General features: G+C 33.3%; 2 protein-coding genes across 2 annotated transcripts; both read right to left on the bottom strand.

Moving 5' to 3' along the window:
- Positions 1 to 4,582: 4,582 nt before the first annotated feature.
- On the bottom strand, positions 4,583 to 8,351 carry LOC116111643. Its single transcript, XM_031397803.1, has 6 exons — positions 8,225 to 8,351; positions 7,944 to 8,049; positions 6,261 to 6,780; positions 5,828 to 6,088; positions 5,118 to 5,237; positions 4,583 to 4,988 (listed from the first exon to the last, which is right to left on the bottom strand). Exons 1-6 carry the CDS (start codon positions 8,349 to 8,351, stop codon positions 4,935 to 4,937), a joined length of 1,188 nt encoding a protein of 395 aa, XP_031253663.1. The 3' UTR covers positions 4,583 to 4,934.
- An 837-nt stretch (positions 8,352 to 9,188) lies between these two features.
- LOC116111713 lies at positions 9,189 to 12,220 on the bottom strand. The gene is made up of 4 exons (XM_031397861.1): positions 10,867 to 12,220; positions 10,434 to 10,694; positions 9,724 to 9,843; positions 9,189 to 9,594 (listed from the first exon to the last, which is right to left on the bottom strand). The coding sequence occupies exons 1-4, from the start codon at positions 11,992 to 11,994 to the stop codon at positions 9,541 to 9,543; spliced, it is 1,563 nt and encodes a 520-aa protein (XP_031253721.1). The 5' UTR covers positions 11,995 to 12,220; the 3' UTR covers positions 9,189 to 9,540.
- Positions 12,221 to 18,837: the final 6,617 nt, after the last annotated feature.

The following is an 18,837-nucleotide window of genomic DNA, read 5'->3' as shown; positions in this document are numbered from 1 at the left end:
TGTGGTCAAAATTCTCATGACTCCTCACTAATACTACTACTTTCCCTAGTGTCTCCTCCATTGAGAGCCGACCCATTCTTCTTCCACAACTTCGTCAGTGAACCCATCAGGATTTGGTCCTAGTGAGAGTTATTATTCTATCTGGGGTAACAATACAATGGTTGAACCCATAAGTCCAAGCGTCGTAAGGACTGCAACTTCAAGAACAGAACAGAACTTCAAGAGAAGGAGAAGATGACCGATAATATATGAAGCAAACAACACTGTTCATAGGACATAGATTTGTTCATTGACAGCTTCTAGTTTTGACCTTGAATTTGTGGAATCGACATTCATGTCTGGTGCAATGTGTCGTGATCTAAGCTCAATCTCCTTGATGAGTTTGCATGGAACTTTTAATTATACGTTAATTTGATTACAATTAATTAGTATCTTTAATTAATTGCTCATCAGGTTGTAATTTTTAATTTTCTATCTCTTTTTTTGTTGTCTTTTTGCTGGGTGGTCTAATTTATAAGGTTGTACAAATTACTTATTTACATGGAAAACTTTTGTTGCTAACAAGATGATGATTTGAAAACGAGAGATCCCAAAAGTTTTAGAAAGCTAATAAAATTATGAAATTGGTGATTTCGTTGTGTCGGGATAAATTGAGATGTAATCAAGAACGACTCCCATTCATACGTATAACTAAATGAATTGACCAAATTCATTATTTAATAAATAAATATTCTCATATATAACCCAATCTTAATTTCCAAAATGTCAAGGTTTTGTTTAAAGGACAGATGAAACCATCAAATCACGTGATTTAACTTATCCTTACTAAAAATAATAAGAACAAAAATAATCAAAATGCTTTACATTACCAAATCTATCACTATCTAACATGCTTTAATTAGAATCTTCAACCATAGAGTTAAAAACTAGGGGTCTGTTTGGTACAACATTTTCCCTATCCTATTCTACCATTCTATTCAAAGGAAATGAAATAATTGTTTTTCTATTCAACTCAAAATCCAATCATATTCTATCCAATTCAAAATATTTAACAATTACATTTCTCAATAAAAATTTTAAAATTAACAAAAACACCCTCACGTACCCAATCCACTCTCACCCATCAACAGTCAGATCTTTGGTCGTGATCTAACAGTTTATGGCCAGATCAACCCACGATTGGCCAGATCAACCCACGATTGGCCAGATCTAGCCAGTCGTGTGCCATTCTGGCGACTTCTGACCACCGTTCGACGATGGTGCCCAGCGGCCAACAATAGTTGATTGGGGTGTTTTTATTAATTTATGAACTTTTATTATGAGGGGTGTTTAGTTAGGTTAATAAATATAAAGGGTTAAAAAGGAATCTAAATATTTTTAGAAAATATTTTCTAAAACACATTCTTAGAATCATATTCTATTTCATTAAATAATATTCTAAAGGAGAATGTTATTCTAAAAAGCCTGCCAAACGGAGCCCTAGACTCTAAAGTCTAGTATATCTAATGTTATATATCAGGAGTGTATCATTTGCCGTTTAATTAAGTGTATAATTGATAAGTCAGTAGATTTTACAGCTAGATTTATCATTTAAATAAAATAAATACAAATAATTAAGACTCAAGTAGTTTACATATTCAAATGTATATACGTCAATTGATTATCAAATATCCTAATATAATAAGAAAGAGATGAGAGAGTCAAATATATATTGACCCATTTGATACGGTTAAAATAAAGATGCAGTCTAATTTAAGCACTCTTTTGAGTAAATGAGTTGAATATTGACATATATTATACGCTAACACGAAGACCAGGTTTAAGACGAAGACAACATTAAGTCTATTTATTCAATTAAGCAGACATATTTTTAACATATATATAACAAGTGTGTTACTCTCAAAATAAGTCGTACTTTTATATTATAAATAAGTTAATGTCTCTAATTTAATTTAATGAATTGTTTTTCCATGATAGTTACGATAGAACAAGAGAAAATAACAACAGGAAAGAATGAAGGAGATACAGTCAAATATTTAATTGACGCATGTAATACGGTTAATACAAAGACATAATCTAGTCGAGCTGAGCCGGCTCGCGTTTACAGCCCTATAATAGGCGAGTCTGGACTTTCACAATAAATTGATAGATAAACAAAATTATTAAAAAAATAATAATGAAAGTACACTTAACGATACAAACCGATAATTTTAACTAAAATTTTTTAAATGACTGAAATATCTATGTGTAAATAATTTTATTGTTTTAAAAATAAATTACTGAAATTTTAAAAAATAAAATATATAATTATACAAATTAAAAAATAAACTTAAAAAATCCTTCATTTTCTTTTTCTTTTCTATTTTTTACTAATATATCCTGATTTATTTTTATTTTGATGTGTCATTTTCTTGTTGATTACTTTCTCAAATTATTGTAATTGAAAAAAATACTTAATTTATATGAAACTTTATTACACATAAAATTACATTAATACCCTTTTATAAAATTCAAGTTAACGATTTTAAACCATTTAGTATCCTACAACTGTAAACTTATGATGAAGGCGTCATCTAATTATTTTAACACCTAAAACTGAATGGCACTAGAAATTTTGTTATTTTCGAAACTTCAAGACTATATATATATATTCTTCATTTCTAATAACATGTAAATAAGACAACATGGATAATTTACACTTTTTATTTAAAACTTTGACCTAACTAGATTAAAGTGATCATATCCTATAATATTGAAGGTAAATAATATACTACGAACCTTAGGAATGAAATCGTAAATGGAAAATATAAGGTGTCTAATACAACTCAAATAATTGATAAATAATTTAACAAATTTTATTTAACAATAATGTTTTACTTAAAATTGAGTCATATTGGATAAAAATTACACAAAATTCATGTAAAATTACACATTGATGATATTTTAATATTTTCCCCACCCATTAACAAATTTTATCTAATATGGGATTTAGAAAGAATTATAATAGGCCTAAAAACATTACTAAACAATTTAATGGCCCATCCATCCATCAATGATCCACCCCAAAGCTTAACGCAAACCACCCCCGAGCCCGCGAAACCCAATAGCCCGCAACGTTATGTTTGCAAAGTCCAACCTTAGTGTAACAAATTGCAAATCATTAATAATGTTATTAACTTAGAATATATTACTAAAAATAAATATAATATAGTTATTTCTTAATAATTTTTATTAATATAGCTAATTTCATAATTTTATTGTTTTAAATTTTTTTAATAAAATAAATATATTAAGTTTCACAAGTTAATTATTTAAAATTGTTTTAAACATGTAAAATATAATATGATATTTGAAGGATAACCATATTAAAATACCAATTTTAAGATATTTACAGTATAATTAAACAAACAACTCAACACCACTTAAGTAGGTTTTTTGTTTATATAGTTAAGTTTATTGTTACACATAATGAAAACATTGTTATCACTCATTAGTCATTTCCATAGCAATGCCCAAACTTTCCCATTGAGACATTTGCAAAGGGACATTGACTATGAGATGACTTGGCATTAGCCCAATAAAAAAAATTAACCAAACATTCAATTTCATAAACTTGATAACATAGATGACATAAATCTAAGGCGCCTAGCTAACAACAAGCAAAATTGTTTTTTTTTTATTGATAGAAAAGTGCATTCGTTGAAGGATATTGTTTTTTGGTACGTAAAAAGCTAAAAAGATTGCAAGATATTTTATTTACACATCAGATTTGTAAAGCAAATTCGAGAAAATTTTCAAAAGAACTATGCATGTCAACAATTGCCATGAATAACAAGAGCAAATTTGTAGGGGATTTAAATTTTGAATTCAAGTTAATAAAGCAAATTCAGGAAACATTTACAAAGTGACTATGACATTGAGATGAACTGGCATGAACCCAAAAGTAAATTAATCAATAGTCAATTTCATAAATCTTAAAAACATAGATAACTTAAATCTATGGTGTTAAGCTAGCAATGAGAATTTTTTTTTTTTTTTTTTGATAATTGTATTTAAAAAAATAAAAATAAAAATGCAAGGGGAAGGAGAAGGAGAAGGAGAGGGAACTCTCCTTTACGCTAATTCCTCAGACATGCCCAGGGAAAAGCTAACCAAAAGAGGCCACAGGACCAAAAATGTACAGTCCTCTGCAAGAGGCCCAACCAAAAAAAAAGCCTTAGCAAAAACAAAAATATTTATACAAGGTCTTATGGCCTAGCTATTTTGGATTATCTGATAGTCATGCCAGCCACAAACACTGTTTTTGACAGGTTCAGCCGCCGATTGAGTATCACTGCACTGGACCCAGTTGGACAAACATTAACATACAATGAAAGAGAGACGCACATATCTTAGTTGTGTTAGTTTTTCACATTATGTTACTATCCCATCACTTGGTAGCTAGGTGCTGGTGGAGCTTCAACTACGTACGAAATATATTTAGGAAATAAACTTGTGTAAATCATCTCCAAAACCATGAAACACTTTCCAAAGGTAATATTATCCCACTTTTCAACCAGTGGATCATTGTCAAATATTGACGGGGCTAAACTGTTTAATCAATAAGTTAAGAAAGAAAAAAAATATAGAAATGAAGTACAGCATTCAACAATTAAGAGTCAATCTACCAATTCATTTACAGTGCAGACACATGCAAGCAATGTACACTGATGTATGGACCTCTGTTAGACAACATATATACAGCTATCCACAAAGGTTAAACTCCTGAACGCACCCACCCTTGTCTGAAGTGCCATTCAAGAATTTCATGAGAAACATGACAATTACCTGTACAACAGGTTACATGATAAATGTTTGTTTACAGCAAATTCTGCATGCTATTACTAAACCTATAGGTCATTAGCAAGGCTCATCTCGGTAAAACTTGTGCATGACTACTGTTCATTGGCACTATAGAAATGAAGCAATTTTAGAGGCAACACCTTTTCCTGAAACCAAACAATTGAAAACAAAATCAACTTCAGCAAACTTTTAGTAATAGACCCCTTTGGTTCATATAAACAAAAGAATATTATAACATTTAAAAAGAAATAAGCTGTAACTAGAAATTTAGAAACCTGAAACGTTTCTTCAGATTGAGGAGGGAAATGAAATCCTGTTGAGCAGTTTGGCAACACTTCAGGATTTTTCATCCAAGCTCTATGTGCATCACTCACTTTAATCTTATATCTGAACATCTGAAATAATTAAAAGAAGGGGAAGGTAATTTAAAAAATAAAGTTTGCTTGACGTACAAGTACATGGCTCTATTTGTCTTCATAAAATAATTGTTCCATAAGCATAACAAGAAAATGAAAACCCATTACCTATAAGGATCCGGCAAACCTAACAACAGAATACAGATACAGTTTAACTTTTACTTCCAGTTCAAATCTAGAAAAATGAGAACGTTCTGCTTTAAGTATAGTATGTCATACAAAAATACATTATCTTCAAAACTGTTCTCCAACAAAAATTGTAACAATGTAGAAGGAAAAAAAGTATCTTTTTTGCTTTTCAGTATAGATTGTCTGACAAAATATAAATTTATCTTCAAACATGTTCTCCGACAAACATTTTAGCAATATAGAAGGAAAAAAACTACGCCATTGTAGCTCATATGGCAAAACAGAGAGCTCCATTTATGTTAAAATCTTGGCATAACATTACAACATTTGACTCATAGTATTTGTCATTCCAGAAAAAGAAAAGAAATGCAAACCACCAAAACAACATGAAAACTTAAAGAATAAAAAGAAAAAAATAATCGTTTCCATAAAATGCAAACCTGAGAGAGAGTGACAGTTACTTCCTCAAGCTTATCTCCTTCAATGTGCACACCAGTACCCTGGCACACTGGGCAGAGCACAGAACAAATTTGGTTTGTAGATATAAGTTCTCCATCCTTTCCCACTTCATTGTGCTTGGCTCCATTCTTTCTCCTAGACTTTCGTTTCCCTTTTGGACTGACTGACTGGTTCATCATTATTTCATACTCACAGAGAAGGATCCAGTGTACGAGGCAGGAAATGTGAAATACATGAAATATCTACGAAGTCAAAAGCCATAGCACGTTAACCAAAACAACAAAGTGTATTGTTAAATTATATAACCTCTTGCAGAACTAAAAACAGACATTACTAGCTAAATCCTACCTATAAACACTATGACATCATAGCCATAAAAAGAGAAGCAGGACCATGTTGCTTAGATATTCTTACCCCATTCATATTTCTACTGCTGCAAGCAAGTTTTCCAGTCTTCGTATTCATTAGTGCTGCTACATCTTTATCAAGAAGTATCTTTTGCTGACAGATATCACACATTCTTTCAGCAGCTATGCGCTGTTGTCGTCTCAACTCTCGCCTTATAGACTTGCTAGATATAAACCTTGTGTCCAGAAGCTGGTCATCGTATCGATCCAAAAGCAAACTTGAAGTAGCACTACTGGAGGCTGAAGCAAACTCCCCAGATGAATTGGATTGAATACTCAAAGATTCACTAACATCTTCTGGGTCAGAAAATGACTTCTTTCTTTTCCTCGCAGTAGTTGTCTCACTACTCTCAAGTTCTTCTGCATGACTAGAAGAGAGTAATAGTTTCACGTCATCAAAATACAGAGCAGATTCAGCCTTTTCAAGAAGACCCTTTCGACAGTAAGCGACGAGAAGCTTATTGAGTACCCTGAAATCATACATGGTGCACTGGGACTCCCACTCCTCAAAAATCTTCTCCGCCACCCTGAAAATCATTCCAATGTTTGTGTAGAGAGTAATTAGAAATTGAAATGCTGAATTTTTTCAACACTTGTTCCTTCATTAACCCATTGTTCCAGTACTGGTACCAGACTACTACTGAGCTTTTTGGGTCTGGAATAATCTGAAGCCGTTAGTAAATCAAGTCACGTGAAGAGGAAGGGTTTGGGGTTTTAGTGGAAAAGAGAGAAGGTAAAAGTAAAACCCCATATAGGTGTTTCGATTGCTTTGTTGCAATTGAGGCAGGAATTTGATTGAAAAATTAGACTTCATTTTGTTTGATTTGTGTCTCTCAAGAGACAATGAAGAGACTTTGGTTAAGATTACTACTTTGTTTTGTAGTTTAATTAGTTTAAACTCTTTTGTCATGGAAAACTTAACAAAAGTAAATTGAACAAAGTGTGGTTGGATATGGACATGGAAATGGAATAGTTAAGTTATGCACTCTATAAAATTTTTAATTTTAATATTCAAAATTGAATTTAGCCGTGGAATTATTCAGTTATCGATAGTAAAATAATTGATTATGGTTATAAGTATGAGAGAATTTAAGTTTTTTTTTCTTTCTTTAATGAGTTATTTAACAAACAGTTAAGAAAAAATTAAATTATCTCTAGAATTTGTATTATGAAAATGTTATTTAATTTATTTGACTTTTGAAGGTGAATGAAGTGATGGCATCAATGAAGTAAGTTCTAAGTTTTAATATCAAATTATTTGATATCTTTCTTACAAGGGTTCTTCGCCATGTGTCCATGTGAGCTTAGCTGATAAATCTTGATGGATTAATAATGATGAAGTTGAGAATCCTAAAAATCTTTATATATAGATACTGCTAGCTTTTAATTAACGAGCACTTGATTTTATAATGAGGAGAAATGTCTAAAGTAACATTATGCATAATTACCAACTGAATAACAAATAAAGAAAACGTTGGATACGAATACGAATTTTAATTCTTGTTTCACATAAGATTCAAAATTTTATGTATAAAATACCTTAAATGTAATTTCCAAGTAGAATACGAATTTTATAAAAATAAAAAATATAATTAAATTCACTCCACTCTTAATTAAATTGTCAAGACTCAAGAATACATATATATATATATATATATATATATATATACATACATACATACATACATACATGAATGAATATATAAGAAGAACATCACAACTATTACCATCATCACTCCATAATCGATAACTTAATAACATCACCAATAGCTTTCTCAACTTCTTAATTGCTACCACTGTTCAAACCATAGGCACAAATTGCATTTGCATGGCTTACTATTCCACATACTATAACAGCAACTCCAATTTTGAATCAGTTAATATCAGGGCTGGGTCCAGATGGAGGCACAGGCTGACCTTTAGGCAGCCTCGTTCCAAGGCTCATAAACCTTGTTTCCATTGAATACTCACCTCTGATTTTCGAAACCTCTGCTGACAATCGCCGACCCTCACACACTGAAACTCCCACCAAACAAATAATCAGTGCTAATAACACAAGCAAGTGCGTCAAGTTCTTACATTGAATAATGTACCCCATTTTCGAATTACCTGAATGAATCTGATTGTTTAAACGGTTTATATAGTGTGCATGAAAGGTGGGCCGGCTTGTCAACTGGGATTTTGCACAGGTAACTTCTTGTTGGATGAATTTGCCGGCAAGGTAAGTATCAATACCTATATATAATTAATTATACACAAACTCAATGGGCCGGCTGCTTATTTCTTTGACAATGGTTAAAACTGCAGTATTTCTATAACAGTTTACTCTTGAGGTGTCACATCTGATTAGGAGAGATTCCATTGACTTGAGTTTTGCTTAGCTCTGAGGTTAGTTTTCTGTCTCACTCTCGAGCCTTTTGATTCATGGTTTAAAAGCTAGACTCGAGCAGGGGCATGGGTTCCTTCTTATCAAGCAATAAAATATGGTATTGGATTGGATAAAAGGTTCAGTGGCCAGGTGTCGCGGCAGATCCACCATTGAGTTTGTATCCTAATTGGCAATGTAAATTCCTTTCTATTTAAAGTATAAATGTAATTGTGTTTATGTTAGCTATTTTGGATTATCTGATAGTCATGCCAGCCACAAACACTGTTTTTGACAGGTTCAGCCGCCGATTGAGTATCACTGCACTGGACCCAGTTGGACAAACATTAACATACAATGAAAGGGAGACGCACATATCCTAGTTGTGTTAGTTTTTCACATTATGTTACTATCCCATCACTTGGTAGCTAGGTGCTGGTGGAGCTTCAACTACGTACGAAATATATTTAGGAAATAAACTTGTGTAAATCATCTCCAAAACCATGAAACACTTTCCAAAGGTAATATTATCCCACTTTTCAACCAGTGGATCATTGTCAAATATTGACGGGGCTAAACTGTTTAATCAATAAGTTAAGAAAGAAAAAAAATATAGAAATGAAGTACAGCATTCAACAATTAAGAGTCAATCTACCAATTCATTTACAGTGCAGACACATGCAAGCAATGTACACTGATGTATGGACCTCTGTTAGACAACATATATACAGCTATCCACAAAGGTTAAACTCCTGAACGCACCCACCCTTGTCTGAAGTGCCATTCAAGAATTTCATGAGAAACATGACAATTACCTGTACAACAGGTTACATGATAAATGTTTGTTTACAGCAAATTCTGCATGCTATTACTAAACCTATAGGTCATTAGCAAGGCTCATCTCGGTAAAACTTGTGCATGACTACTGTTCATTGGCACTATAGAAATGAAGCAATTTTAGAGGCAACACCTTTTCCTGAAACCAAACAATTGAAAACAAAATCAACTTCAGCAAACTTTTAGTAATAGACCCCTTTGGTTCATATAAACAAAAGAATATTATAACATTTAAAAAGAAATAAGCTGTAACTAGAAATTTAGAAACCTGAAACGTTTCTTCAGATTGAGGAGGGAAATGAAATCCTGTTGAGCAGTTTGGCAACACTTCAGGATTTTTCATCCAAGCTCTATGTGCATCACTCACTTTAATCTTATATCTGAACATCTGAAATAATTAAAAGAAGGGGAAGGTAATTTAAAAAATAAAGTTTGCTTGACGTACAAGTACATGGCTCTATTTGTCTTCATAAAATAATTGTTCCATAAGCATAACAAGAAAATGAAAACCCATTACCTATAAGGATCCGGCAAACCTAACAACAGAATACAGATACAGTTTAACTTTTACTTCCAGTTCAAATCTAGAAAAATGAGAACGTTCTGCTTTAAGTATAGTATGTCATACAAAAATACATTATCTTCAAAACTGTTCTCCAACAAAAATTGTAACAATGTAGAAGGAAAAAAAGTATCTTTTTTGCTTTTCAGTATAGATTGTCTGACAAAATATAAATTTATCTTCAAACATGTTCTCCGACAAACATTTTAGCAATATAGAAGGAAAAAAACTACGCCATTGTAGCTCATATGGCAAAACAGAGAGCTCCATTTATGTTAAAATCTTGGCATAACATTACAACATTTGACTCATAGTATTTGTCATTCCAGAAAAAGAAAAGAAATGCAAACCACCAAAACAACATGAAAACTTAAAGAATAAAAAGAAAAAAATAATCGTTTCCATAAAATGCAAACCTGAGAGAGAGTGACAGTTACTTCCTCAAGCTTATCTCCTTCAATGTGCACACCAGTACCCTGGCACACTGGGCAGAGCACAGAACAAATTTGGTTTGTAGATATAAGTTCTCCATCCTTTCCCACTTCATTGTGCTTGGCTCCATTCTTTCTCCTAGACTTTCGTTTCCCTTTTGGACTGACTGACTGGTTCATCATTATTTCATACTCACAGAGAAGGATCCAGTGTACGAGGCAGGAAATGTGAAATACATGAAATATCTACGAAGTCAAAAGCCATAGCACGTTAACCAAAACAACAAAGTGTATTGTTAAATTATATAACCTCTTGCAGAACTAAAAACAGACATTACTAGCTAAATCCTACCTATAAACACTATGACATCATAGCCATAAAAAGAGAAGCAGGACCATGTTGCTTAGATATTCTTACCCCATTCATATTTCTACTGCTGCAAGCAAGTTTTCCAGTCTTCGTATTCATTAGTGCTGCTACATCTTTATCAAGAAGTATCTTTTGCTGACAGATATCACACATTCTTTCAGCAGCTATGCGCTGTTGTCGTCTCAACTCTCGCCTTATAGACTTGCTAGATATAAACCTTGTGTCCAGAAGCTGGTCATCGTATCGATCCAAAAGCAAACTTGAAGTAGCACTACTGGAGGCTGAAGCAAACTCCCCAGATGAATTGGATTGAATACTCAAAGATTCACTAACATCTTCTGGGTCAGAAAATGACTTCTTTCTTTTCCTCGCAGTAGTTGTCTCACTACTCTCAAGTTCTTCTGCATGACTAGAAGAGAGTAATAGTTTCACGTCATCAAACAGCCCCTGTCTACCCAGATCATACGTATAAGCAAAAGTTATAACAGCGAAGTCATGATCTGGAATCTTGTCTGTGTCCTCGTCAATAGGTCCCTCTTTCCCCAACCATTCACACCATATTTTAGAGATCTCAGTGGAACCCTTGTCCTTTTGAAGCATCGTCGCAGCAATTTGTCCAACACCAATGAACCTAACTTTCAAATCAGTAATTCTATTCTTATGAAACACTCCTGGAATCACCTTATCACAGTTTCCACAATCACCATTCTTAGCATGGATTCCGATTGTCCTTTCCCCATGACTCATCTCAAGCCCATCACACACATAATTGTTGAGTTTGCAATTTCCAGTATATTCAATAATAGCTTGATTGTTATCATTGTTGTGACACTCCAACAACCTCTCATTTTTTAATTGTTTTTCTTTCTCATAGAAATTGTCAAAGAAAAGAACACCATCATTAAAAGGCCAAGGGTTTGGTCCCAAGAGAGTAACCTTAGCAGCAGATAACCTCTCAGTGTGAAGATTACCCCTCAAATGATCAAACAACACTGAATCACTGTAACACGGAGAAAGACACAAAGTGCAAAAGAATATGAGCCGCTTCCCATCTTCACGAAGCTCCACATACGTGTGTCCTTGTGCTCTGACATTGTTAAGTGTAGTTCTAGCCAATTGTTCCCTTAAGCTACTAGCAGCAGTTCTAGGAAGCGCTAATTCCCTCCTTCCCGCCATACAAATTTTCCCGCCAAAATGTTATATCTCAAATTGAAAGCCCCTTCTAGGAAGCAGCAGTTCTAGCAACAGTTCTAGGAAGCAGCAGTTCTAGCAACAGTTCTAGGAAGCACTTATTCAAACCACCCCAAACCCGATAAACAATTCTTCCAAGATCCAAAGGCAAAGATACTTTCAGGAATCAAGTAAACCCTAAACACTAATTTCATACGTACAACATTGAAACCCTAAATTTCAAACTNCCCTAGCAGCAGATAACCTCTCAGTGTGAAGATTACCCCTCAAATGATCAAACAACACTGAATCACTGTAACACGGAGAAAGACACAAAGTGCAAAAGAATATGAACCGCTTCCCATCTTCACGAAGCTCCACATACGTGTGTCCTTGTGCTCTGACATTGTTAAGTGTAGTTCTAGCCAATTGTTCCCTTAAGCTACTAGCAGCAGTTCTAGGAAGCGCTAATTCCCTCCTTCCCGCCATACAAATTTTCCCGCCAAAATGTTATATCTCAAATTGAAAGCCCCTTCTAGGAAGCAGCAGTTCTAGCAACAGTTCTAGGAAGCAGCAGTTCTAGCAACAGTTCTAGGAAGCACTTATTCAAACCACCCCAAACCCGATAAACAATTCTTCCAAGATCCAAAGGCAAAGATACTTTCAGGAATCAAGTAAACCCTAAACACTAATTTCATACGTACAACATTGAAACCCTAAATTTCAAACTCAGGATGATTTAAATTCCTTAAAACTGTAGCACAAGAACAGTATCAACAACCATAAGAAACCCTACTGAACTTAGATTTCACAAGAACTTCTCAACACCCCAAACATCAATTTCTGAACCACGAATACCACCAATTTTCCTATTTTACTACGAATTTCAAGAATTCTTAAAATTTCAGTTCCGAAAAGAGAAAAACCAAAAACTAAAAGCAATAGCAAACAAATACCAGACAAGAGTCTTAGAAAACCCTAACTTGACATATTCGTCGCGTACTCGGTATAGGTATCTTGACAAACCGCCGAGTCCGTCCAACACCAGACAGCGCGTCGCGAGCCATGGAGAGAAGAAGAGCGTGATGCGAGCACGAATCCTCCATTGTCATCTCCATTTGAGGAAGAGAATAGAAAATTCGACGCTGTTTGGGCAGTGAGAAAGCGAGGGAAAGTGGAAGAGAATCGAATGTAAAAAGGACAACAAAAAGAAAATGAAACGACTCTTAACCGATTTTGGCGAAGTTTTGCAAAAGGATTTTGATTTGATTAATTTACAAAGAATAGCATGATCCACATGTCTTAAATATAAATCAACTGATATGGTGTTCAAGGGAGTACAATAATAATTTGTTATGTACAATCAGGAGCCGTTGATGGTACAATTGAGGTATATGATTAACGTTATTTGTGTGAGGGGTAATTACTAGTTAGTAGTTAAACTGATCTTATGTTCAGAGAAGTATGATAGATGTAGCTAACGTTGATGAATGCAGGGAGAGTTGATGAGTTATGATGAACGGCTGAGGCCTGAGGATGGATGGATGTGGCGCGTTAAAACGATAGATAGCATTATGGTAATGAATAGAGATGGGATCGGAATTTTGAGAAATGAATATTCCACCAAATATAGATTGTTGTCTGATTATATTAAGAATAAAATTATCAAATTATAAATGATTTTTTTTGTTTTTATACAAACAAGTATTATGTTATTAAATAATTTAACAACAATAAGCTAGGGACACCGAAAATTTTACACCGAAAATGTGTACCGGCTACGTGTAACACGACTCTGTTTTGTTTAAAATTTTTTCTAATGAACGGCCGTCATTAAATTTGGACGGTCGTTCACTCACATGGACGCCCGTCCATATTATATGAGGGCGTCCATATCAAGGGACGGGCGTCCCATTTAAGGACGCCCGTCCATAAATAAAATATGAAAAAAAAAAAAAAACTTTGGGGACGGCCGTCCATAAATTTTGGACGGCCGTCCCTTATGTTTGGACGGGCGTCCATAGGAATGGACGCCCGTCCATACTTAAAAAAAAAAAAAAAAACTTGGACGGGCGTCCATTAGATGGGCGCCCGTCCATACTTTAAAAAAAAAAAAAATTCATCTTCTTCCTCATTGGCCTACTTGATATCCTATGTCAATCATATCAAAACCAATTCTAATTTTGTGGCTTTGTATAAACCCTGTATGGTCTCCTTAGTGACAGTTATGGTCAACTCGCCTTGCCCTATTTCTTTTAGGGCTGAAAGGATTAAAAAAAAAAAAAAAAAACAGGATTAAGAAGACAAAAAGAGAAAACACGAAATTTTTTTTTTTTTTTTTAAGTATGGCGGGCGCCTTCCATTCCAATGGACGCCCGTCCAAAATTTTTTTTTTTTTTTTTTTAAGTATGGACGGGCGTCCATTCCTAATGGACGCCCGTCCAAATATAATGGGACGGCCGTCCATAAATTTTGGACGGCCGTCCCCAAAGTTTTTTATTTTTATTTTCATATTTTATTTATGGACGGGCGTCCTTTAAATGGGGACGCCCGTCCCTTGTATATGGACGCCCGTCCATATAATATGGACGGACGTCCATGTGAGTGAACGACCGTCCAAATTGAATGAACGGCCGTTCACTAGAAAAAAATTATTAAACAAAACAGATGCGTGTTACACGTAGGCCGGTACACATTTTCGGTGTAAAATTTTCGGTGTCCCTAGCATTATTGATTTAACAAAGATCGTCATTCTTACTTTTTAGTATGATAAAAAAATTCGATTTGTTTATTATAAAAACTAATGAAAATGAAATGTCCCTATTCCAAATACAAATACAAGATGCATATTTGTTTCCAATTTTCAAAATCATATCCTAAATTAAGAAACTATTTAAACCCCCTAGATTTGTTAATAGACAAAAACACCTCCACTAAAAAAAATTATAAATTGATAAAAACACCTTTACCTACCTATAGTTACTAGATTCCAACAATCATCGTTAAAGGTAGTCGAAATCTGACCATGTGGGTGGGTAGAGGTGTTTTTATTATTTTACAAAAATTTTATATATTGGGATATTTAGTAAATTAGCAAATTTAGAGGTTTTATTTTTTTGTTAATTTTTAAATTTTATTTCGTAATAACCATTCAATTCTATCTATTGATAATATTTAAAAAATACTGCTCAAAATACTAAAACAACCACACAAAAAGTAGTTCAGTGAATCAAATCCTTAATCTTTAATTTAAAAATAAATAAATCTTTAAAAAGTTAGTTTAGAGGCTATAGAAACACACTTTAATATGCGATGATGTAATTGAATATGAATATATACAACTTAAATGAAAGGAGAGAGATATAATTACTTTTTTCGGATTTGGATCATCTCTTCATCGAATTTTGAAGTATACATGCAACAATTTTATCATTTAAATCTTAATTATATGTTCTTACGCTCTCCGTTTCTATCCAACTTTTTTTGGATCAATCCAAAATAAATGCGACTTCTTGAAGTTATTTTGTGTTAATTCAAGTTCAACTATATCTGTTGATAATTAAAATAATTAATCCAAACTGTTCCTTAGTTTTCAGAAAAATAAAAAATAAAAAATAAAAAAAAAGTTAATCCTGACCGTCCTTAATTTTCAGGAATGGTCGGCTATGCCTATGTGTAACTTTGAAACTGGCAAACACTCCATAATAAACTAGTCGAAAATTTAAGAAAACTGCTGTCATGACAATGAGGAAGGTTCGTCTTCTTCTTCAGCTTGTTACATACTGGGCTGCAGAGAATTTCATAATCATTGGTACATTTAAAATAATTTCATATTAAAGTCTAGCTGTTAACACAATCTTCATATTGATAAGGGACAAGCAAATTTATTGGCATCTCTACCGTTGGGCTAAAAAAATCAGTTCTCGGATGAAAAAGTTTATCAGCATCTCTACCCGTTTTGCTAAAAAATCAATTCTCTTCTTCATATCTACGCAACTACTGAAATCATGAAACTTGTATCTCAAATATTCAATAGTAAGCCAACATGAATAAATCAACAAGATCTCAAAATTCAACAAAGAGATATATATATATGAAGGAAAAAAAAAAAAAACCAACAACCTAAAACAAAATTAGAAAATAAACAAAAATCCTTTCCAGATTTAATCAACCGAACCCAAAATATATATATAAAAAAAAAAGACAAAAAACTGACTCAGATCTTTACATCATGAATAAAACCTAAAACAGCATAAGAATAGTGATGAACAAAAGTGAACGAAGGAGATGAACCACTCATTGAGCCTCTATTTTCTCATCTGCTTGACCTTGAGCCATCCTTTCTTGCATGAATCTCCCACAACCTTCACACCTTTCTTCAGAAAAACCTTAAGCACTTTGGCTCTCTCTTTCACCTGTTGCTCAAAACCTGCCATCCCTGATTGAAACAAGAACAAAGAAGGAGCGGCGCTGGGTTTCGTTTAAAACAAATCAAAGGATTCCAAGTATATTACAACTAGTTGTCTTATAAACGGAATAGGAGTGGGATCCAACGCATCAGGGGATACGTGGCAAATATCCAACGGCATAAGTGAACAAAATAATCGCGAGAATTCGAGATAATTAGGAGACGAGAGATGAGGTAGCATTTGTAAACAGGTGGACCAGTCTGTCATGTTTTTGGTGAAGTTAACTCGTGAACTATAAGCGCAGCTAATTGGGGCCTAGATGGGGACCACTTCGCCCCCGCATCAATTTAAGATAACGCTGAGAGAGTTTGGCAATTTTTGTACATCTAAATATTTGAAATTTCAAGATTTAACTATTTTAAATAAGACTTTTCATCAAAAAATCATGTTTTATTTTATTTCTTTAAAAAAATCTCCTAAAACAACCGTTTGTGACAGCCCCACCACTTATAAATTCACACCTTTATTAACAAATTAAGATGATAATGCCGTTAAATGCTTTAAACATGCTAATGAAATTCAATTTTAAAACCAAGAAAAACAGATGCCAGTCCAGTACATGAGCCAGCCAATGAGTAACGCAGCTCATTCCAGCTGGAATTATCTGCCAGAATGGAAGTCAATAAGATTATATCTATTAATATTATAAATTAAATTAGTATATAAAGGTATTTAATGACAACATAACCTTAACTGTCTGGAAGATAGATTACATTACAGGAGAAGTGGGTGTCAAAGCATGATTGCATTTGCAAGAGGTTGGTGTAACAGAGAGAATGGGCTGATGAGTAGGGGTGAAGACAGGGAACATAAGAAAGAAACGAATCAATTACTTTTAATGAAATTGAATTCAAATCAACTAATTAACACCCCTTTTGTGTTACTCCATTAAAACATATATTTAAAGTAAGTCAGGTTAAATATAATAATGAAAGGTGAATTCCAATCATCATATGACCAAACAATGAAATTATTATTATTATTATTATTATTTTTAAAGCTTTACAGACTAATTAAATTACTATATCTTAATTAAATCAAATGACTACTTCCATTTCCATCTCTACACCATGCATTACTGCCAATAATATAAACTGTTCCCTTAAAAATACTTCCTTCTATTCATATCGAATTAGGATGTATTGTAATTCTTTTTTTTTTCTTGTATAATTTCTAAAACTAAAGAATTAAATCCACCTTAAATACATATATAGGTAATCCTATTGAATCAAATTCAGGCTAATGTTAATTTTTTCCATTTGCATGCCATCAAAAAGTTTAAGAGATTGTATATATTTGGATTGTTTGGAAAGGGAGAGTGGAAGAAAGGAATAACTAGAATAAGTAAACACACGTACTTGAAGATCAAGACATAGCGAAGAGAAGATGTTAAGAACAAGGTGAATAGCCTTCTGGTAGTGAAAGTTTTAATTCTTTTACCAAGTGAATTAATCATAAGCATAAATGATTGCTATGTTGATTTTAAGAGTTCTTTGAACATAAATATAAAACAATAAAAATAAACTAAAGTAAAACAACACTAGAGATTTTTACATGGTTCGACAACATGCTTACATCCATGGGACTAAGTCTAGATGAAGCCAATCCATTATGGTAAACATCTATAGTTCAATTACAAAGCTAAAGTTAAGCATCAGTTGTAAGAACACTCCCTATTTTACAACGCTTCAAACTTCACCATTTGGTCGAACTTCGAACTACCACAGCAGCTACACGTTCACAAGACCACCTAGTCAGCCTTGAGCTCTTCTCAAGGATCAACACCGAAGATGTACTTTAACTTCAAAAGCTTGAAATCCCATCAAGCACCACTAATGGAAACCCACGTTCCAGCCATGAACAAATAAACAAAGTTTATCAAAGGTATTTGTAAGCCTATCTAAGGCATATGAAACCCGATTCAAAATAAAAGAAACCTCAAGAAATTTTCAGAGTAATATCAAATAAATAATCAGGCTTGAAAAGAATTGCATTGGATAAGATGAATATATATAAAACTTGGGCTGTAATGCAAGGGGACACATGGCAAGGAATAATCTTATTGAATTCACCTTTATAAAAGTTTATTCTAATATCAAGATGCCACATATCAAGGAGAATAAAACTTTCCAACACATTGAATATGAATTTGACAATTGTTATGGACCACACAAATATCTCAAAAGAGAATATAACAGCTAATGCATTCTAGAAGCACAATATGTGTTACCCAATAAAATTTGTCAGATGCATTGTGATCATTCTGACTCAGAGTGATTACTCGATATAACAGATAAACAACATAATAGAAGGCGGTCACTTTTAACACAAGGTCATCACACTAAAAATTTAAACAAGAATGATTGTGCAATATTCAAAA

This window comes from Pistacia vera, unplaced genomic scaffold (assembly GCF_008641045.1).
Source record: "Pistacia vera cultivar Batoury unplaced genomic scaffold, PisVer_v2 Contig1192, whole genome shotgun sequence".
In the NCBI taxonomy this organism is placed as follows: Eukaryota; Viridiplantae; Streptophyta; class Magnoliopsida; order Sapindales; family Anacardiaceae; genus Pistacia; species Pistacia vera.
This window is presented reverse-complemented; position numbering and strand designations above follow the sequence as displayed.

Bases quoted from the DNA above. Each gene is read 5' to 3' on its own strand.
- LOC116111643 (XM_031397803.1), bottom strand. From the start codon at position 8,351: ATGGGGTACATTATTCAATGTAAGAACTTGACGCACTTGCTTGTGTTA. The intron at 5,238-5,827 runs GTTTGCATTTTA...TAATTATTTCAG, and splicing joins TAACTGTCACTCTCTCTCAG to ATGTTCAGATATAAGATTAA. The intron at 4,989-5,117 runs GTTTCTAAATTT...GTTTGGTTTCAG, and splicing joins AATCTGAAGAAACGTTTCAG to GAAAAGGTGTTGCCTCTAAA.
- LOC116111713 (XM_031397861.1), bottom strand. From the start codon at position 11,994: ATGGCGGGAAGGAGGGAATTAGCGCTTCCTAGAACTGCTGCTAGTAGC. The intron at 9,844-10,433 runs GTTTGCATTTTA...TAATTATTTCAG, and splicing joins TAACTGTCACTCTCTCTCAG to ATGTTCAGATATAAGATTAA. The intron at 9,595-9,723 runs GTTTCTAAATTT...GTTTGGTTTCAG, and splicing joins AATCTGAAGAAACGTTTCAG to GAAAAGGTGTTGCCTCTAAA.